This window comes from Lampris incognitus (genome assembly GCF_029633865.1).
Source record: "Lampris incognitus isolate fLamInc1 chromosome 17 unlocalized genomic scaffold, fLamInc1.hap2 SUPER_17_unloc_1, whole genome shotgun sequence".
Classification (NCBI taxonomy): Eukaryota; Metazoa; Chordata; class Actinopteri; order Lampriformes; family Lampridae; genus Lampris; species Lampris incognitus.
The window spans coordinates 332,234-353,217 of record NW_026611075.1 but is presented as its reverse complement, the minus strand read 5'-3'; the positions used below and the strand labels follow the sequence as shown (position 1 = coordinate 353,217).

The 20,984-nt window shown below is 44.6% G+C and overlaps 2 protein-coding genes across 2 annotated transcripts; one reads left to right on the top strand and one right to left on the bottom strand.

The window, feature by feature from the left end:
- Window positions 1-422: 422 nt before the first annotated feature.
- On the bottom strand, window positions 423-13,635 carry LOC130131951 (stonustoxin subunit beta-like). Its single transcript, XM_056301678.1, has 5 exons — window positions 13,553-13,635; window positions 10,616-10,815; window positions 2,735-2,797; window positions 1,287-1,429; window positions 423-854 (listed from the first exon to the last, which is right to left on the bottom strand). The coding sequence occupies exons 1-5, from the start codon at window positions 13,633-13,635 to the stop codon at window positions 423-425; spliced, it is 921 nt and encodes a 306-aa protein (XP_056157653.1).
- A 1,967-nt stretch (window positions 13,636-15,602) lies between these two features.
- Window positions 15,603-20,606, top strand: LOC130131950 (stonustoxin subunit beta-like). Its single transcript, XM_056301677.1, has 5 exons — window positions 15,603-15,654; window positions 17,441-17,473; window positions 17,705-17,767; window positions 18,783-18,925; window positions 20,175-20,606. The coding sequence occupies exons 1-5, from the start codon at window positions 15,603-15,605 to the stop codon at window positions 20,604-20,606; spliced, it is 723 nt and encodes a 240-aa protein (XP_056157652.1).
- The last annotated feature ends 378 nt before the right edge of the window (window positions 20,607-20,984 follow it).

The following is a 20,984-nucleotide window of genomic DNA, read 5'->3' as shown; positions in this document are numbered from 1 at the left end:
GTGTATTTAACACATGAATTCATCACATTTACAATCGTACGTGTTTTCAGCAGACTGGAAGAACAGAGTAACAAAACTATTTACACGTCATAATAAATACTACATATATCCCTGTAAACTTTGAGGTAGGCAGAGAAGTCTTGTGAGCCTACGACGGGACACTAAATCTATGTCTGGATGACCTCTAACCCCTCAGGTCCGAAACTTGAGAAAAACGGAAAACTGTAAATTCCTTTCACGTACCACGTGCTCCCTCGAGAGATGAGGAGGGCAAATGTGTTAACTACAGAGTTACTGGAAAAGTTAAAATTATTTATAGTGAAGTTAATTCTGTGTGACCAAACTTTATGAAACCCACCCTTAAATTCACCTCTGACCCCTCGTATCTTAAACTGAAATGTGGCGACCATGTCGTCAGTCCGTCACTCCTCCTTTTGAACCATCAGCACGGACGACTGCGTACCCACCCAGAAACCCGGCAACATCTTCTGCCGGAAGGAGCCTTTAACTTGCTGGAGGAGTCGAACCTCCTTCCTCCCCGCGCCCTCACGGCCTCCCTCCTTCGCCTCCTCCACGGCGTAGAAGTTGAGGATGCCACCGGGCTGGTCCAGGTACACACCCAGAACAGGGCTCCTGGGCAGGTCTGTGAACTCCGTGCTCCGGCCGTTGTGCCAGGCGTGGTAGCAGGAGCCGCCCCAGCCAAACCCCCAGGACTCCTCGTTCTCCCCCAGGCCGCAGGGTCCGTCGCCGTTCCTCCGTCCCGCTCCTTCGTAGGCGGCGCCCAACACCACCCAGCCCGAATACTCCACCTCCCAGTACGCTCGGAAGCCCAGGATGCCCTCCCTGCAGAGCACCTTTCAGGGTGTAGGACAGAAAGACGGTGATGTGGATGAGAATAGGTTCATTTAATGCCGGGTGGTTTAAGTTAGTGGACCAGTGTTGTCCACAAGAAGCGTCCAAACTGGACCAGCCGCCCGTCTTTTGCTGCCATTTTAGCTGTCAGCCATGTTGGCTCTGATTTTGAATACGTCTCACAGGCGACTTGCTCTCAGGTTCAAGTTCCCATCGCCTTCCTCTCACAACCCCCCCTGTCAACCCAAAGCCAAACCCCACCCCCTGGCGCGATACTTCCGGCGTTTGAATGCGCCGATCACGGTGAGGGCGCGCAACACATTTTAAGCAATTCTTACGTACAACGAGGAGTTTCGAGCTGACTTATCATAATGAAGAGTTTGCTGACTAAGCAGTTAAAAAGCTGGAGCGTGTTTAAAAAAAAAAAAACGTACCTGTGGAGCGTGCTCATATCGCTCTGGTCTGTCCAGTACGGGGCACATGACGTCATCCGTCATGCGTGCCACCTTGGCTCCGCCCTCTGTGATCCACAGCATCTTATTGGCCGTCTTGTCGTCCAGGGTGAGGCTGATCCAGTCTGAAAACAGATGTGAAGATTAACCAGACCGGTCGCCTCCTCTTTACGTGTGTGTGGACACGCTTCTGCAAGTCACTTATACGCGTTCATTGACACGTATCTCACAGATGCCGCTAGGGGCGCCCTGTAGCCTACTAGGTCTGTCATGACAGACCGGTCGCCTCCTCTTTACGTGTGTATGGACACGCTTCTGCAAGTCACTTATACGCGTTCATTTACACGTATCTCACAGATGCCGCTAGGGGCGCCCTGTAGCCTACTAGGTCTGTCATGACAGACCGGTCGCCTCCTCTTTACGTGTGTATGGACACGCTTCTGCAAGTCACTTATACGTGTTCTCACAGATGCCGCTAGGGGCGCCCTGTAGCCTACTAGGTCTGTCATGACAGACCGGTCGCCTCCTCTTTACGTGTGTATGGACACGCTTCTGCAAGTCACTTATACGCGTTCATTGACACGTATCTCACAGATGCCGCTAGGGGCGCCCTGTAAGCCTTTCTAGGTCTGTCATGACCATGGTCATGACGCAATAGAATGTCAAAAATATTGAACAAAGATGGCGGAGCGAATGTTCCTGACTGCTGTCTTTGCCAACTTCTCCCAGAAAGCACAGCTGTTTAACCTCTTCAGTGACGTCTCTCGCCGCTTTAGAGTGACGTACACGCTCCCAGTGTCCCTTTTTATGACACTTGTTGCACTTACTGTTCATTGCAGGACACTTCCGCTCATCGGTGTGCTGCGTCTTGCCGCACCTCCCGCACCCATCTACTGTGTTGGTTGCAGGACTGCTGCCGCCATGACGCTGTCCGCCCTTTTTCTTGCGCCCCCAGTGGCCAGAAGACGGGATTGCGGCCCCAGTGGCAACTAATACGTGTCCATATACACGTATTTCGGTCTCGCAAAAACGTGTCCTCTGACACGTACGTATTGTGATGTAGTGTAGTGATTAACTGCGGAGTATTTGGCCCCTAGTTGCGCTACCGAACAAAGTGGGTCGGTCCCTCTGCTACAGCGAAAACACTAAAATCACACTCCTCTCCAAGACGACGCACTTAAATCAGGATGTAAACACCAGAGCCTTGTATTTGGTAGTGCTGCAGCATGCAAAATATTAAAAATGACGTTTTCCCGAGCGTCTCCGGAGGTAGCAACTTTCTCCAACATACTCCACGCGTGCACGAGCGCAAGTGTGACTGCAGCAACAAACCCGCGTGGAAAAGGCCACAGGTCAGCTTTTGTTAGTTTCATTTACAGTTGGATATTCAGGACTGTAGTGAGGGAGGGTAGCAGGGGGGGAGTTCATACGTTCAACGAGATCAGCTCTGCAGGTGGGCTCGGGCAGGTCCGGGTCGTAGGCCGGGATTTTCTCTGAGGGGCAAACGGAGAAAGCAGCGTCAAGCAACCATCGTGTCCACAGGAGAGAGGACGGCGTGTGTTTTTCTAACGTGAACGTAAATGACAGAAAAACCGACCCCGAGAGGTGGGGCTGCCTCACCTGCTGGCGTGTTTTCACCCTTTCCTTGTTTGCCTGCAGGAGACAGGAGCACACGGGGGGGGGGGGGGGAAGAGAGAGAAGTGGTCAGGAGAAGGGCATCCATCAGCTCTGATTTCTCAGATTAATCATCAATACTGTCCTCTGCACGGCAGGTGTGTCTCAACTTGTCATGAAGCGAGCCATCACTCAGAGGGGCTTATACTTAGAAAACCATCTGCCTCCGTCGGGTCCTCGCTCCGGCCGCGACGTGCTTCCTGTGCTGCGGCCTGGTTCGTGCCAGGGGGCTGGAATTACCGAGACGCCTCCCATTCCACAGCTTCGGGCCCCCGCGGTCACACCGGGCCAGCGCGCCCACTAATAGACGCATCAAACCTGGTATGTGTTATCGAATGAGGAAAGAGGAGGGGGGGATCTACTTTCACGGGCCAGATTAGTTAAGAGGGGTCCCTACATCAAGCGAGGTTTTCCTGCAGTGTTAATGGGGCGGATCTGTTTCAGGGGTCGGATCGGGCTGCGCCCTAACGAGGTGGCTATCCTCTGACCAGGGCGGTTGGGGCAGTTCCCGCTGAAAGACGGGTTTCGCCTTGTGCGCCTCACCTTGGCTTGGAAGTTAGGGTTACGTCGCCTGTGGAAAACAACAGTGGCGGTGAAAGTAAAACGCTGTTATGAAAAGGATGCTTTAGATCAGTAATCTGTTGATTCAATACTTCTGAAACACTTTGTGCAAAAACACTCAGCAACGACTAAGCAAGGGTGGCTGGTTAGCCACCAGGGCAATAATGTAGACCTCTACCTTCTCCGGGGTCGTTACATTTCACTTAATCCAACCCGGGTGAAAGTTTGACCGAAAATCTTCGCCCCCCCCCCCCCGTCCTTAACGAGGGGGGATGACCTTTTTTCAACATGTAATACACAATGACAAGAACTGCAGTTCTTCAGACATGACGTCATAATGTTGTCAACAGATTATCGTGATGCTCCCTCCATCTTTGGGAGGGAAGACATCGAGCGTTCTCATTGCTTTAGTTCTCTCTGATGCCCGTGGACGGATTACCGAACGGGCCTACAGGGCACAAGCCCAGGGGCCCAGGATCCCAAGCGGTCAGGGGGGGCCCCCCTAAACCAGAGCCTCTGTGCAACGTCGCTGTTCTTCCATTTTGATTTCTCGACATGGAGTGGAAGGACTCGGCTGGGACTTTTTAGTATCAAACGTGGCTTTAACTGTCCTCATGTTTGTCGTTGGGAAAGTTGTATTTTGCTGATGTGCTGTTTGCTTTAGTTGAGTGCTTGGGAGTGGGGGGGGGGTTCTATATGTCTGTCTATACCACATTGTCTGCTGTCTACTCGGCATCTACTGGTGCCTATCCGTCCTGGAAGAGGCCTCCTGATGCTGATTCTCCTCCGATGCTCCTCCTGAGACTTATCCCATTTCATCGTTTCCCGTGGAGTTTTCCCCTCGTCTGAGCCGAGCGCCGGACGAGGGACGGCGACCGCTGTTGTCTAGCGTGTGCGCCCCTTTCTTAGCGCGAGGACGCAAATCCCCGTGAGATTCAAATGTTGACGAGCAGGTTTTGTAATCGATACTCCGGCACCACGTGGTGCCTGTCCCTGAGGCTTCTGGAAAGGACTGCGCGGAACCTTCGAAGACAGTTAATCCTCCATTGCACAACTATGGCAGCGTCTGCCAGCCTAAATCCTAAACCCCGCGGCTCAAATGGCAGCGCCCCCTCTCTAAAATGAATGATTAATATGTTTCTGGCCCATGCAAATCCCCTGGGAGCAGTAGCAAAGCACAACTTGGCTCGCGCCGTCTGACTGTGATTCTATTTAACGAGGACACTGATTTATACACAGAAGTGACGTGGAAGTCAAAGAAAAGAGTGGATTGGAAGATTTTGGGGGGGGGGGGGATGGTGAACATCAACATTTCCTGTCTAAGCAGCAGGAAGACGGGCGTTCCTCGTCTGTGACCTTAGCCGTGACGTTGAGGTGACGTAAAACGGCCTGCGAGCGCGTCGGTATCCAAGTGTCCTTTCCAAACGACCTGGTATTTCTCTGTCTGTTGACTGGTTTTCTGGAGGTAATCCATCATGCGGGAATGTTAAACCCACTGTCTGGATATAGCACGGGGCGATGAAAATAATGGCTTTGTCCAGCCGCACTACAACCGGCCACCACGCCAAACATCTGAGATGGGCTGCACCAAGCTGCTCCAACTGTCCGAACCGGACCTACTAGTGAAGCCTGACCACACATTAATTATCTCTATTCCATTAAGGTTGGCATCTACTGTTACGACCGGGATTTCACTCCTACCTAAAACGACCGTGGGCGGTCAAAATGACCGCCGGTTTTTAAACTCCATATTCTGTCGAGACAAATTCACAATTGAGATATTGACGCATTACATATGTTAGTACTGACACCGAAATGAACATGTTAGCCACTATAATACTATTTTTAAACAATTTAATCTTCAGAGAGACACGGTCGAACTTGAATAGCAAAGTGAAAATATGCCCTGAGAAACACAACGGAAAACACATATTGCTGATCTAACAAGGGTAACAAGGCCTATAAAACGTGAAATGTAAATAAAGAACTGTAAATAACCATTGGAACAGTTCAGAACAACGACCGGAACTTAAAAACTGCTAGAACGACCACAGGCAGTTTCTAAACTCTACAGTCTGCCAAGATAAATACCCAACTGAGAAATTAATGCATGTTAGCATGTCTGTTAAGAAACGGCTGACACCAAAATTAACAGTTTAACAACTTCAACACTGTTTTTCAATAATCAAATGTGGCTCTGTTTCAACTTTCGCCCGAGATGGTACCAATACAGGAATCCTGATTACTTCATGGGCAGCAAGATGGCGTACCGATATCAATGAACTGCGTATAGACTGAATATCTGGAATAGAAAAATAAAAAAGCTGTAATTGGAGGAGTCGAATTTTGGGCTGAAACCGTAAAACACGCCAAGTTAGGAAGTTGATCTTCTTCAACTGGGGAGCACGCTGCTGGCCAGTAGTAACAGTTTCTGTTGGGAGATACTACACCTCTACACAACAGCACGTGTTTTAACACGAGAACGAGCGGGATTCCACTCCTACCCAACACGACCATGGGCGGTCAAAGTGACGGCCGGTTTTTGAACTCTACATTCTGTCAAGAAACAGTCCCAAACAACGACCGGAACCTAAAAAAAACAAACAAACTACTAGAACAACCAGGGGGTGGTCAAAGGGTCAAAATGACCGCCCATGGTTGGTTTTTAAACTCTTATGTTCTGTCAAGATAAAACCAAAGTTATGAAACTTTGAAAACCCAAAACGGCCAAAAGGACCGGCTTGGTCGTTCTAGTGTTAAAACCGAACTTGAGTCAAACTCTCTGTCCAACCAGGCGACTGGGACATCTCATGAGACGCTGCTGCCAGTTGGTAAATGAATACGCGACGCCCCGGCAGAAAGACGTGCATAGGTGTCGGTGCTGTGCCATGGCCATTACCAAGACAAGTACTGAAGTCCAGTCCCCCTTTCACCACGGATCATCCGCTATGCAAAGCAGCGGCCTCGCTGTGCCCTACAGCTACAGCCTGGGCTTACTACGGCAGGCTAACAGAGGAACCATTTCCAGCCTTGCACTAATAGAGCACTGCTTTTTCACTGGAAACTAATGCAGGTGAGCCACGAGATAGTCTGAAGATCTAGTCTGAAGATCTAGTTGACCTGGAGGACTTGTTCAACAAGGTGTGGTCTACCTGGTCAAAAGCAAATTAGATCTCACACTTAGTACAACACAGTTTTTCTGAAAGGAAAGTCACACAGTTCAGCCTTACTTGGCCTCCGGGTATCGGACACGGTCCTGGTGGTGGTGGGCATCTTGTTGGTTCGAGTTGCCGTTGCGAAGACGAATCTCCCTTCCCTGGTTTGACTCCAAACTCTCTGCTCCCCTTCGTTCCTTCCTCGGAGGACTTGCCGGCGTGGCTGCTTCCTGCGGCCCTTATATACCTTTGATATCGGACAGAGGGGAGGTGATGAGGGCCAGCGGACCGGAGATGTGCATGAGACAAGAGGAAGGTGATGAGAGGAGGAGGAGGAGGCAGGTCACTTGTAACAAGAGCTGTGTCAGTGTGTTTTTCCTTTAAAAGGACGGGTGTCGGCTGGGATGTCTTCTGGGCAAACCTCTGAACCCCCCCCCCCCGCTGCCCCACGCACCCACCCACCCATCCCCGTGTTGCATAATATCTCCAGAGACAGAGGATGATTAAGTTGACATGTGTGTGCGTGCATATACACACAAGCAAACACACACACACACACACACACACATACACGCACACACTCAAGACACGCACGCGAATACGCACACGCACACAAACATGGCGTGAACGCGCTTTCTCACGCACACAGACACACACACACACAGCACACAAAACAATCCGAGTAATGTTCCTCATAATTAGAATAGAACACAGAGAGGTCAATTTAACATGAGTAATGTTAATTAATTAAGTAACCAATGAATTAATAATAGTATATATAATAATATATATTATATATAATAATAATTAGTTGATTAATTCATGTTAATGAGTAATGTCCCTCGTAATTAGAATAGAACACAGAGATCAATTTAACATGAGTAATGTTAATTAATTAAGTAACCAATGAATTAATAATAGTATATATAATAATATATATTATATATAATAATAATTAGTTGATTAATTCATGTTAATGAGTAATGTTCCTCGCAATTAGAATAGAACACAGAGAGGTCAATTTAACATGAGTAATGTTAATTAATTAAGTAACCAATGAATTAATAATAGTATATATAATAATATATATTATATATAATATTAATTAGTTGATTAATTCATGTTAATGAGTAATGTTCCTCGTAATTAGAATAGAACACAGAGATCAATTTAACATGAGTAATGTTAATTTATTAAGTAACCAATGAATTAATAATAGTATATATAATAATATATATTATATATAATAATAATTAGTTGATTAATTCATGTTGATGAGTAATGTTCCTCGTAATTAGAATAGAACACAAAGATCAATTTAACATGAGTAATGTTAATTAATTAAGTAACCAATGAATTAATAATAATATATATAATAATATATATTATATATAATAATAATTAGTTGATTAATTCATGTTGATGAGTAATGTTCCTCGTAATTAGAATAGAACACAGAGAGGTCAATTTAACATGAGTAATGTTAATTAATTAAGTAACCAATGAATTAATAATAGTATATATAATAATATATATTATATATAATAATAATTAGTTGATTAATTCATGTTAATGAGTAATGTTCCTCGTAATTAGAATAGAACACAGAGATCAATTTAACATGAGTAATGTTAATTTATTAAGTAACCAATGAATTAATAATAGTATATATAATAATATATATTATATATAATAATAATTAGTTGATTAATTCATGTTGATGAGTAATGTTCCTCGTAATTAGAATAGAACACAAAGATCAATTTAACATGAGTAATGTTAATTAATTAAGTAACCAATGAATTAATAATAATATATATAATAATATATATTATATATAATAATAATTAGTTGATTAATTCATGTTGATGAGTAATGTTCCTCGTAATTAGAATAGAACACAGAGAGGTCAATTTAACATGAGTAATGTTAATTAATTAAGTAACCAATGAATTAATAATAGTATATATAATAATATATATTATATATAATAATAATTAGTTGATTAATTCATGTTAATGAGTAATGTTCCTCGTAATTAGAATAGAACACAGAGAGATCAATTTAACATGAGTAATGTTAATTAATTAAGTAACCAATGAATTAATAATAGTATATATAATAATATATATTATATATAATAATAATTAGTTGATTAATTCATGTTAATGAGTAATGTTCCTCGTAATTAGAATAGAACACAAAGATCAATTTAACATGAGTAATGTTAATTAATTAAGTAACCAATGAATTAATAATAGTATATATAATAATATATATTATATATAATAATAATTAGTTGATTAATTCATGTTGATGAGTAATGTTCCTCGTAATTAGAATAGAACACAGAGAGGTCAATTTAACATGAGTAATGTTAATTAATTAAGTAACCAATGAATTAATAATAGTATATATAATAATATATATTATATATAATAATAATTAGTTAATTAATTCATGTTAATGAGTAATGTTCCTCGTAATTAGAATAGAACACAGAGATCAATTTAACACGAGTAATGTTAATTAGTGTAACAACATTATATATAATAATATAACTTTGTTAAAAGAAACACTCAACAGTAGGCAAAGTGCTCGACAAATAAATAAATTCTTCATGAGACAGTACAAGCCTGTTTAATGCCGTAAGCGATGATCAGCTGTAGGGAAAGCTGCTCGAGGAAAGGCCTTTCCTTTCCTCGAGCAGCTTTTGATGTGATTTGGCAAAGATTTCCCGCCAGATGCCCTTCCTGATGCAACCCTTACCACCTATCCGGGCTTGAGACCGGCACTAACAGTGCACTGGCTTGTGCATCCTCAGTCGCTGGGTTATGGGGGTGTCTGTTCTTGCTGGTGGAATTTCACTTTCACGTAGGTCTTCCCCAGCACAGATATCTTTCCTCTTGTATATGTTCTCAAATCCAGGCGTATTTCTTTTTAATTTAGGAACATTTTTGAATTTTTCTTTGTACTTTAATTTAGTTTGGTGAAACAGCACCCAGTATCATTCTCAAATGTCACTGGTTCTCCATTTACACCCACGCACACTTTATAGGGCGGCTCCCTCTCATCTTCATCTTCACCTCAGACACTGTATGATGAAAATGCTTTTGGTCCTCATCAGAGGGATCACTTCCTTCGGTGACTCTGTGAGAATGACAGTGTGCACTGCGCTCCTCCTGTGTGAAGCGTCTCTCTTGGGGTCATCTGTCAGTCCTCTTTTCAGCATTTGCCCTTTTCTCATTGCGACATGCTCTGGCTATGTGTCCAGTCATTCCACATGCATGACATTTTGTACTTTTTGAAATGACAGTCAGTGGGTGCATGTTTCCCTTTGCAGCGGTAACAGTCTTTATTACCATCACCAGCACTTGGACGGCTCTCTCTCTCTTCTGTCCAGTGCTCTCCGACCCACAACTCCTCACTGCATTACATGACATAGCTCCTGCTTTTGTCTGTAAGTCCTGTACATTTTCATTTGCTGACTCCTTGAATTGGGCTAGAGTCAGGGCACTGTCAAATGTGAGGTTAGTATCAGACAATAATCTTCTCTGGATTCGGTCATCATTTATTCCACATACCAGCCTGTCTCATAACATTTGAGCCAGTGTCTCTCAATAATTACAATCTTGTGCTAGTTTCCTTAATTCAGCAACATAGTGAGCAACAGATTCAGTGGGCTTTCTTATACGGGAGTCAAAGTTAAATCTCTGGACAATTTCACTTGGTTTGGGGTTAAAGTGTTTTTTCAATAAAGTTACCAACTGTGCAAAGGTCCTATCCCCAGGCTTTGTGGGACTTAGCAGGTTTCTCATCATCTTGACCCCAAAGGTTAGGGCCTATGGTAGTCAGGTGGGCTTCTGTCTCTGGTAGAGCGCCTCAGGGGTTGTGTTTCCTGTAATACAGGTGGGGACTCACTCTCCAGCTTATGTGGGCCACTCTCAAAGCCATCCACAGGGGTTGTTGGAGAGTCAGAGACACTGACCTCAGGGGACTGCACTTGTTCTGGCTCCACAGGGGATGGGAAACCCACATCCTTGGATATACTGAGATCTAGTTCAGAAATCTCGCTGAGCTCCCGCCTACTGATCTGATCAACGTGTCTCTTCAGAATCTGTCTATTCCCAATGAGAACTGTGTATGACAGTGGACCTGTGCAGCTCTAAATGGTTGCAGGCATCCATTTGGGACTGTAGCCATAGTTTTTAGTAAAAACTTGATTACCAGGTGCAAAACCTCTGAACTTAGTATTTGTGTCATGATTAACTTTATGTGTCCACTGTTTCTTTTCTATCTTGGATTTCAAGTCTTGGACTAACAGGTCAAAGGCAGACCTAGGCCTCCGGGACATCAGTGTCTCTATTGGGGACAAGCCTGTGGTAGAGTGAGGGGGTATGGACTATCCTGAGACTTTATGGTATTACTTACCTAGAGGGAACTCTAGCCTTCAGGAGTTTTACCTGTCCAGGTAGCCTATACAAAGAAGAAGAAGATGGGTGTGTCTGTTCTCTCTCATTTTGTTTGTTGAAGCTGCCAAAGTCAAGTAAAGCTAAAGAAAAACTACTTCTGGAGTTCTGAGTCCTCACTGATGTTTTTTATTCACTATGTTATATTGGCAACGATGACAATCTGGAGATAACTGGCAACCTGGCCAATGTGCACTGATGGATTGATTGATTGATTGTTGGAGACTCCAGCAGGAAAAAAGACTTGGTGAAAGGGGGAAGAAACATGCAGGTGAGATGGCAACAGTTGGAATGCTGCCACTATTTGATTAAGAAGTGCAGGCATGGGAGGAATACTGTGTAATTATGGAACATTTCCTTACTACAAATGACATTGATAATGAAGATAAGAAGAAATCCATATTGCTCAGTGTGGTGGGTGCACAAACCTACAGTTTGATGAGAGAGAACAGACACATCCATCTTCTTCTTCTTTGTATAGACTACCTGGACAAGTAAAACACCTGGAGCCTACAGTTCCCTCTAGGTAAGTAATACTATAAAGTCTCAGGATAGCACAGTTACATAAGTGAAAAAAGGCAGCCTTAGGGATTTCTTTAATGTGCTTATCGAAGGAAAGGCTGGGATCAAATGTAACACCAAGATTTTTGGCTGCCACACTTTGTGAAATCGGAGTCGTTGATTGTTAGTGTTACTTGATCAAATTGGTGTCTGTGTCTAGCAGGGGCAACAACCAGCATCCAAGTTTTACCCAAATTTAAAAGCAGGAAATTTAGTACATCCAATTTTTCACAGCTGCCAAGCAGGCTTCTAAATTAGCAATTTGAGTATGATCATCAGCTCTTACATGCACATACAGCTGAGTATCATCCGCATAGCAATGGACATTTATTCCATAACTACGTATAATTTGGCCAAGAGGGGAAATATAAAGAGAGAAAAGTAGAGGGCCAAGAACCGAGCCCTGGGGTATGCCATATTTAACATCAGAGAATTTCAATGTAATATTATTGTAGAAGACACACCGTGTTCTTCCAGGTAAGTAGGAATTAAGCCAAGAGAGAGCTAGGCCAGAGACACCAAAATAACAATTTATTCTGTCTGATAGTATACAGTGATCAGTGGTGTCAAAGGCTGCACTGAGATCCAGTAATAGAAGGAGAGAGGTGGAATCAGAGTCCATAGCAAGTGTAAGATCATTTGCCACTCAGGTTAGAGCAGTTTCAGTGGCGTGACAGGCCTTCAAAGCTGATTGAAAAGGTTCATAGATAGTTTTCTTTGGATTAAAAGTTGTTGATACACAATTCTCTCTAGTACTTTAGAAAAGAATGGAAGATTAGAGACTGGTAGATAGTTATTAAGAGACCCTGGATCAAGGTGCGGTTTCTTAAGTAGAGGTTTGGCCACGTCTGTCGGCATGGGGGCCCAGTGGTTAGCACTGTTCCCTTACAGCAAGAAGGTCCTGGGTTCGAACCCCAGGCTGTCCCAGGTCCTTTCTGTGTGGCGTTTGCATGTTCTCCCTGTGTCTGCGTGAATTTCCCCGGGTGCTCCGGTTTCCTCCCACCATCAAAAAGACATGCATGTTAGGGTTAATTTTCCTGTCTGTGCCCCTGACCAAGGCAATGGAAAGAAGAACTGGAGTTTGTCTCCGAGTGCTGCAGCTGCCCACTGCTCCTATACAATAGGATGGATTAAATGCAGAGAACATATGTCATTGTAACCTGTACAATAGCAAAATAAAGTGGCTTTCATCTTTTCTTCTAAATTAACAATGTCTAGCATTGTAGGTCCCAGAAAAGGCAAGAGGTCTTTAAACAGTTTTGCCGGTAGAGATTCAAGTAGACAATTAGTGGTTTAGAAGCTGACACGAGCTATCAAGAGTCAAGAGAGATCATCTCAAAAGCTGTAATAACAGGGAGTGTAAGATCCGTGTAATTACAGCTGCTTTTGCAGCAGATAAAGCAGCTTGTACTTCAGTAACACTCATGCCAAGATAGGTAAAAAGCAGTTAAGTTTCATTTATTGTTGACAGTACATAGATGATTAAAAACACCAACAAGCTAAGTTTAGGCTTCAGTTAAGTCAATCAATCAATCAAGACCTGAATTAAAATTACATAGAACACAGAGGTGCGTGAATGTGGACAGTCAGAAATGCCTCTGCTTGGTACAGTACATCTGACAAGCTTAACGCTTGTGTCTGTGAAAGTCGCTCAACTGGAGGCTCTTTGGTCTTAAGCTCAGGGTCTGACCTGCATTAGCTCTGTATTTACCATTACAAATGCCTCTGAGCTGAAGGAAAGAGCACCTCTCTGGTCATAAAACCTTTCACTGTGATGCTATATCTGCCGTGGACGTGTATATGTTTGTGATATGTGTGCGGTGTTTACAGGGCCAGCACCATGCCATACCTCTCCTTGAGGCCTGCCTCGTGCACCCACCAGTACTCCTCTCTCAGGGAATGTTGGGTCATCCCAGACACATCTATGAGGATATATCTATAGACAGATAAGATAGCATTTTATTAAGTACAAAAACTGAGACAATGTTAAATGAAAATGGCCTTCTCTTTACCTTGTTAGCTTTCACCCAGTAATATTATGCACCTATTCAACAATGTCTGCCAGAAATAATCACAAAAAATCTAAATTTAATCAGTTTAACTTCTTCTAATACAGCCAAGTGTTTGTGACTGCATCACCAAATCTGAGTAGGCGGGTGAGCAACATTGCAACAAATTTTTTTTTGAATAATCCAATCAAATCACAAGCCTCCCTACGTTTTGTCCCACCCTAATATCCTATTTTACTTGGAAATGCATAACATTACGGAAGCGGGATACGCTTTGAATGCCATTTCATATTGTCAGTTGGTTGTTGCAGCCGCAAGTAGGATCAGGAAGAGTACTTAAAATTAAAGACTCAGATGAGGGAAACTTAAATAATAAAACCCAAACTGCTCGTACGTGTATGTACAAATGAGAAGACTATGAACTACTACCAACTGCATGCGTACATACATACAACATACCATATGTGCAATGTGCATGTACAGTTATGCAAAATACTGATAATAGTAGCAGCAGATAGATCAGTCTGTTAAGTGATGGAGGTGGTAACTGTCATGTAGTGTGTGCATGTGTGTGTTTGTGTGGCACAGTCCTATGCAGCGGGGTATGTGTGTGTGTGTGTGTACGTGGGGGGGGGGTTATATTGTATATGAGATAGTAAAGATGATAGAATGGGCATAACTGAGAGGCATGCATACTTGTCCTGGTTGCTTTAATTCAATTCCTCTCCCATGTCCATAAAACAAGAGGCATCCTGGCTCTTGGGGATCAGAGCTGTCACAACAAAGGATGGAGATATGATCCTGCTCAGTAGCTGTGGTGTACGTTAGCATCAAGGTCAGGCTTTTAGGGCCCAGCAGCAACCAGCGTCTTGGAATCAGAAGAACTTCAGCAACCTTGTTCAGCACCACTTAACGAGTCACTTCTTAAAACACATTTTTAGACCTATGCTTGTGGGCTTTCTAATTTGGCCCACTTCGTTAATTCTTTGGCCTTTTATTACAGTCACAGAAAGATAATATTTTCACCTTGTTTTGAAGAGTAAAACCGTTACATTTTAAAGTGAATAACCTCTCTCGGCCAAACCTATTTTCCACTGTTTGGTAATAGTCTTTTAAATCATGCTACGTAGAAATGGCTTTGAAAGTGGAACACCCACTGTTAGTATCCACATGCAAAAGGGACCAACAACCAGAGTCATACTACATCTCAGATAAGAGTCTGCTGTCTCAGTCTACTTTCCCAGGGTCGGACCTTTATCTCATTTTGTCTAATAAACAATATGCATAACTTCTTTTAACACACCGATAATCAATAATGACCAATAATCAAATCTCCAGTCAAATGAATCTCCATTGACTCAATGCATCCTTGGTTACATTGTCTCCCCATCACAACGAGCTGAAGTCCCCATGAGCGTAACATTCCTTTACGTCTTACCGCACGGCCCCAGGGGGGCATCTGCGCTTCTTGCCTTACATAATTACCCTGGATACGTAAAGCATTACTCAGTTCCCAGGGAGGCATTCGTTTCCACCATGTGTCTTTGATTACAAAGAGATGACAGTAGAATTGCGCTCTTAATTCGCCACTTTCTCACATGCATATGGGTCAGTGGGTCGGGTTCCTGTGTTGCTGCTGACATGCGTGCCCCGGCTTGGCAGGTTTCCAGCGGGCCCGCCTACCACATGAGCTCATTATCGTTACATACCTGACCAAAAGTTTATTTGACAGGGGCCTCCGTGGCGCTCCCCCAAAAGCTTTAATACCCCCTACCCATAGCGCCGGAACACACAGTTACAGGCGTACACCCAAGCTGAGCGGAGCTCCGGACAAGAAAAAAAACCCAACATCCAGCCACCGACATCACGATGCCAACCAGAGCTCCTGCAGCCAGGATCCTGCCCACCGCCCACAGACGAGGTAAGACACGTGGATACTGTACTACAGTAAAGTGCACGACACATAGGACCGTCTTTACTGCTCCTGCGGCGTGTACGGAAAGATACCTATCATGCCACGAGTCCTTAATCTATTGCAAATTAGATCTTTTAATACTTGACAGACTTTAGGAACCGTTTTTTTATATAGATTATGTTGAATGTTCTGTCTTATCTGACTCTAAACATTCATGCTTTGGCATCTTAATGTCGAGCAACCCGCCATGGCAAATTCTCGGCATGTGTAAATTCACATTGTGATCCATAAAGTGAAAACAGCCTACTGTAGATCCCTTTGAGAAAGTACTCAATAAGAGTACTCAATACACAAGAGAGCAGAAAAAGAACAAATAAAACTGATCATGTTCGCTGTGAGACTGACATCTTGGTCAAACCGCAGAAGCTTTAAAGTCTTCAGATCTCTCTAGGAAAAGCCCGCTTTTAAGATACAGGGGGTCTTTGGACTGTTATTTTGATGTAGCGAATTCGGGGGGACAACGCAACCACAGAAACTGCCGCGGCTGGGAAGCGAACCCGTATCGCCCGCACCGCAGGAGACATCGCTAACCGCTCGACTAAAGGGTCAGACCTGCCAGCCAGCAGCCAGCGTGTCTACTAATCCATGCACGTTACACTATTTTGCAATCTAACACTCCTTAGCCAACAAATGCTTGTTTGGTGTTGATTTTCGTCAACTCTTTAAAAAAAATGTTTTAATTGCATTTAGAATTTCAGCATATTAACTTAACACAATAAACGCCTCCCCTCCCCCCCCCCCACCCCCTCCCGACATTCCCAGATCCTCAAGGAGAAATACAGATTAAAGAAATAATAAAATTACACACAGCTAAATCAAGACAACACAAGCTCAAGGAAAACACCGTTTTTTTAAATAACCGGCTATTTTCTTGCCCGGTGCGGGATTCGATACCACCAGGCGACCACACTAACCGCTCGGCTAAAGGGTCAGACCCGTTAACTAGGGGCTAACGTGTCTTAGTAGTAGTTTACACTAGGAACAAAGTAGCAACGAGTGGCTGCCTACTAAACACAAGAGGCGTTTGAGAAAGGAAACTGGAGAATGTGGCGACAAGTGAACTAAGCCCAGAAAATAGATGAATCAGTAGGACAAATGATCTCTCATGAGATCCTTCTTTTTTAAAGCCACCGAAAAAACCGGGGGAAAAAAAGAAAGATGTGAAAGTGGCGGGAAAAGTTCTGAAACCGAAAAATTAGATTCGAAACTAAAAAAAAAGAAGATCTGTAATCCGTTATGTACTTACCCGGTGCGGGATTCGATACGGGGTATTACTGCACCACAAGGCGACGTCACTAACCGCTCGGCTAAAGAGTCAGATGAGTTAATTAGGAGCTAACGTGTCTTATTAGTAGTTTACAGTCGTCACCCTCCCCGGAAGCGCACCTCGCGCTTTGTTCTTCCCGCGCTCCGAAGAGACTCCTGAGGATCTGCACACTTCCGCTGCCACCAATGTAACCGGTTATTTTCTTGCCCAGTGCGGGATTCGCTACGGGGTGTACTGCACCACAAAACGACATCACTAACCGCTCGACTAAAGGGTCAGACCCATTAGCTAGGGACTAACGTGTCTGATTAGTAGTTTACACAATGTTATTTTTCAAGTTATCACAATTTGGCCTGGATTTATCTCCATACATAACTCGCTCTTCCTCGCATCGAATCTAAATGCGGGGCGTCTGAGGATTGTGGAGGGACGTTGTGTAGTCACACGTGTGTCTTTTTTTCACAGGATCCAAGTCTAAAGTCGTGGCCGCTCCTGCAGGTGAGATATCCAAAAGACTCTCTCGTGAAGAGCACAGTAATAACCGGTCCACATTTCCCACTGGGGCTTCCCTCTCAACGGGCTGTAATTGCCATCAGGAAACGGCCTCTGCTAATGCTTGTTTATAGGCCATTAAAAGCTTAAGGCTGCAGTGTGTGGGGGGGGTGTTAGCTTGTCATTAACATTTTCGTGTGTCCTATTTAAAGACGTGTCCCTTTTCTCACCACCCAGAAAAGATCCCGGTCTACGAGCCCGACGTCGCCGAGCCCGTGTGCAGAGCCGATCTTCTCAAACGTAAGAAAAGTAAAACCTGCGCACTGCCTCACCGACAAGCCTCAGCCATCCTTCCAGTCCTGGTCTGGAAACTGAAATGTAGGGAGCCGTATTAGGGACATAGTGAGGGGGGGGACTGGGGGTGGTTTTGCGCCCCCTATCACCCTAATACGGCTTCGTAGAACGCTTTCCGTAACGATAAGATATTGTACCGTGCACGGATAAGAAGACACGCTGGCCGCTGGCTGGCGGGTCTGACCCTCTAGTCGAGCGGTTAGCGATGTCTCCCGCGGTGCGGGCGATACGGGTTCGCTTCCCGGCCGCGGCAGTTCCTGTGGTTGCGTTGTTCCCCGAATTCGCTACATTGGTGTCAGAAGTGGGATGGAGCGATCGGAAGCGCATGCGCCCTGAGGCGTGAAGGAGCTGATACGCTTAAGCGCTTCCCGAAGGAGGGGGAGTAGTGTAACGTGCATGGATAAGAAGACATCGCTAACCGCTCGGCTAAAGGGTCAGAACCAGTGGCCAGCATGTCTTATTATCCATGTTCGTTACACTACCCCCCCTCCTTCGGGAAACGCGTCCCCGCGCTTAAGCATACCAGGTCCTTCACGCCTCAGGGCGCCTACGCTTCCGATGGCCTTCTGACACCAATGTAGCGAATTCGGGGGACAACGCAACCACAGGAACTGCCGCGGCCGGGACGCGAACCCGTATCGCCCGCACCGCAGAAGGCATCGCTAACCGCTAGACTAAAGGGTCAGACCCGCCAGCCAGCGGCCAGCGTGTCATCTTATCCATGCACGTTACACTATTTATTTTACTAGTTTGTGTTGTCCGGGGAACTTTTAGAGTGTGACACAAACAAAGCGTAAGGCTAGCTAGAGCTGTACGTAATGGCGAAACTGTTACGTTAATAAGGTCAAAAGTGAGCAAGTTTAATGTCTTTAAACGTCCGTTTCTGTATGGTTTGGTAAGAGCGGAGCAGAATGAAACGCTCCCCTTGTGCCGGGTCTTTCTTTCCCTCCATGCCCGTTAGACTGGATCAACCTATCCTTGGATGACAAGACAGCCAATAAGACGCTGTGGATCACGGAGGGCGGAGCCAAGGTGGCGCGCATGACCGATGACGTGACGTGCCCCGTTTTAGACAGACCGGAGAGATACGAGCACACGCCACAGGTACGTTCCCCTTTAGGCAGCAGCGATAACGGTTCTGAGGCGACTAACCCCACAGAAAATTGCTGCGGTATTTCCTGTGGGGTATTTCCTGTGGGTCCCCCCCCGGGTCCCCCCCCCATCACTTTAATATAAAAACACTGTAGTCATGTACTGGAGCACTGCTATGGGAACACTATGGGAACACTCGAGGAACCCTTTCTGTGCGACAGAAATGGCACAGTATTTGTGTTGTAATGTGATGAAAGAAACCACAGGAAATGCTTTACTTATTTTTAGCATTTATATTTATGTGGATTATATTAAAAGCAGAGAACATCACTACAGTATATCCCATTTATTCCCATCAAATTACCACACAGACGCTATAGTATTACACCATATCTATACACCATATCTATACTGATACTATAGGAAGACTTTCTAAACTACAGAAATATAATAGTACTTGAACAGTAATGGGATAATCTAGGAGATGGTTACGCCCGATTTTACCCACATACGATGATTGGATTGGAATTATTTTAGAAATGTCTAGAATGGAGAAACTGACCTATCTCCTAAGAACACAACAGGATACATTTTATCCAATTTGGAGCAATTGGATAAAATGTATAGCCCCAACGAGAGCAGATTTTACATGATCTCACTGGCTTTGTGGTTTTGTAACCTTTTTGTTTGAATACATTTTTGATTACTCTTACTATTTCAATGACAGCGGCAGTGGGTAGCCCCCCTTTGGTTCCTGTAAATAGTTCTTTTTGTTGTTGTGGATTATAATTGTGTGTGCAAATGGTGCCTAAGAGTATCTCTGAAGGCTATTTCCTATAGGCACTTGTGCTGTTATTGTATATCCTACTGAGTGTAATGTGAATAGTTTGGTTAGGTTCTAGTAACATTCTTGGGGAAATCTAATTCACTCCGTGTTGCAAATCAGGAACTGGAACAAAGGATGACGAACACACACTCGAACTCTTCTGCCCTGATCCTGAGGATGCACGCTTTATACAAAAAATGGAAAGGGAAATAATTATTTGTTGATGTCTTTGTTCTGCTATATTTATGTGCCTTTCCCATATAAAGATTTTTTTTTAAAAAACAGTAATGGGATAATAGTAATGGGATGAAAGAAATCGCACAAAATACCATATTAATTTGTATCTTTTTGCTATCATTCATTTTCCTAGGGGCATATTCACACACACACACACACAGCCTTTGCAATGGTTGGTTCATTCTCTTCTACCTCCAGGTTCTTTGTAAGGAGGGCATCCTGGGCTTCCGAGCCTACTGGGAGGTGGAGTATTCGGGCTGGGTGGTGGTGGGAGCAGCCTACGAAGGAGCAGGCAGGAGGGGAAGCGACGGACCCTGCGGCCTGGGGGAGAACGAGGAGTCCTGGGGTCTCGGCTGGGGCGGCTCCCACTACCAGGCCTGGTTCAACGGTGTCAGCACCGAGATCCGCCACGTTGCCCATTGCTCCACCATCGGCGTGTACCTGGACCAGCCCGCCGGCGTCATGAACTTCTACGTTGTTGCTGAAGCGGAGGGGAAAGGAGAGGGGGGCGCAGGGAGGAAGGAGGCCCGACTCCTGCAGCAGGTTAAGAGCCCCTTCAAGCAGAAAATGATGCCGGGTTTCTGGGTAGGACAGAAGTCGTCCTGCTCGATAGTTCAGAAGGAGGAGTAAAGGAAAAACAGCCTCTGAGATGTTCCAGTAAAATACCGGTACACATTTACACCGAATATGTTCTGAGTACCGATTTGTTCCTCGACGGCGACTGCATGTTATGGAGGTTACAAAGGAAGGGAAAGTTATTTTTCTTTATCGGATTGATGCAAGAGAATGTTGCCTTGTGCTTCTGATCATATCCACGTTTGGATTTAGTATGTATATATTCAGAGATATCTCCTCCATCATGCTACTTTTAACCTGTTATGTAACACCACATCTATCTGATGTTAAATATGATCAGTGCTCTGCTGTCATTTGTGTGTTTGCATCAGCTTGTAACTGGCTTACACGTACCTTGTTCTAGACAACTCTGCTCTTCGTGAACAGCAGGAC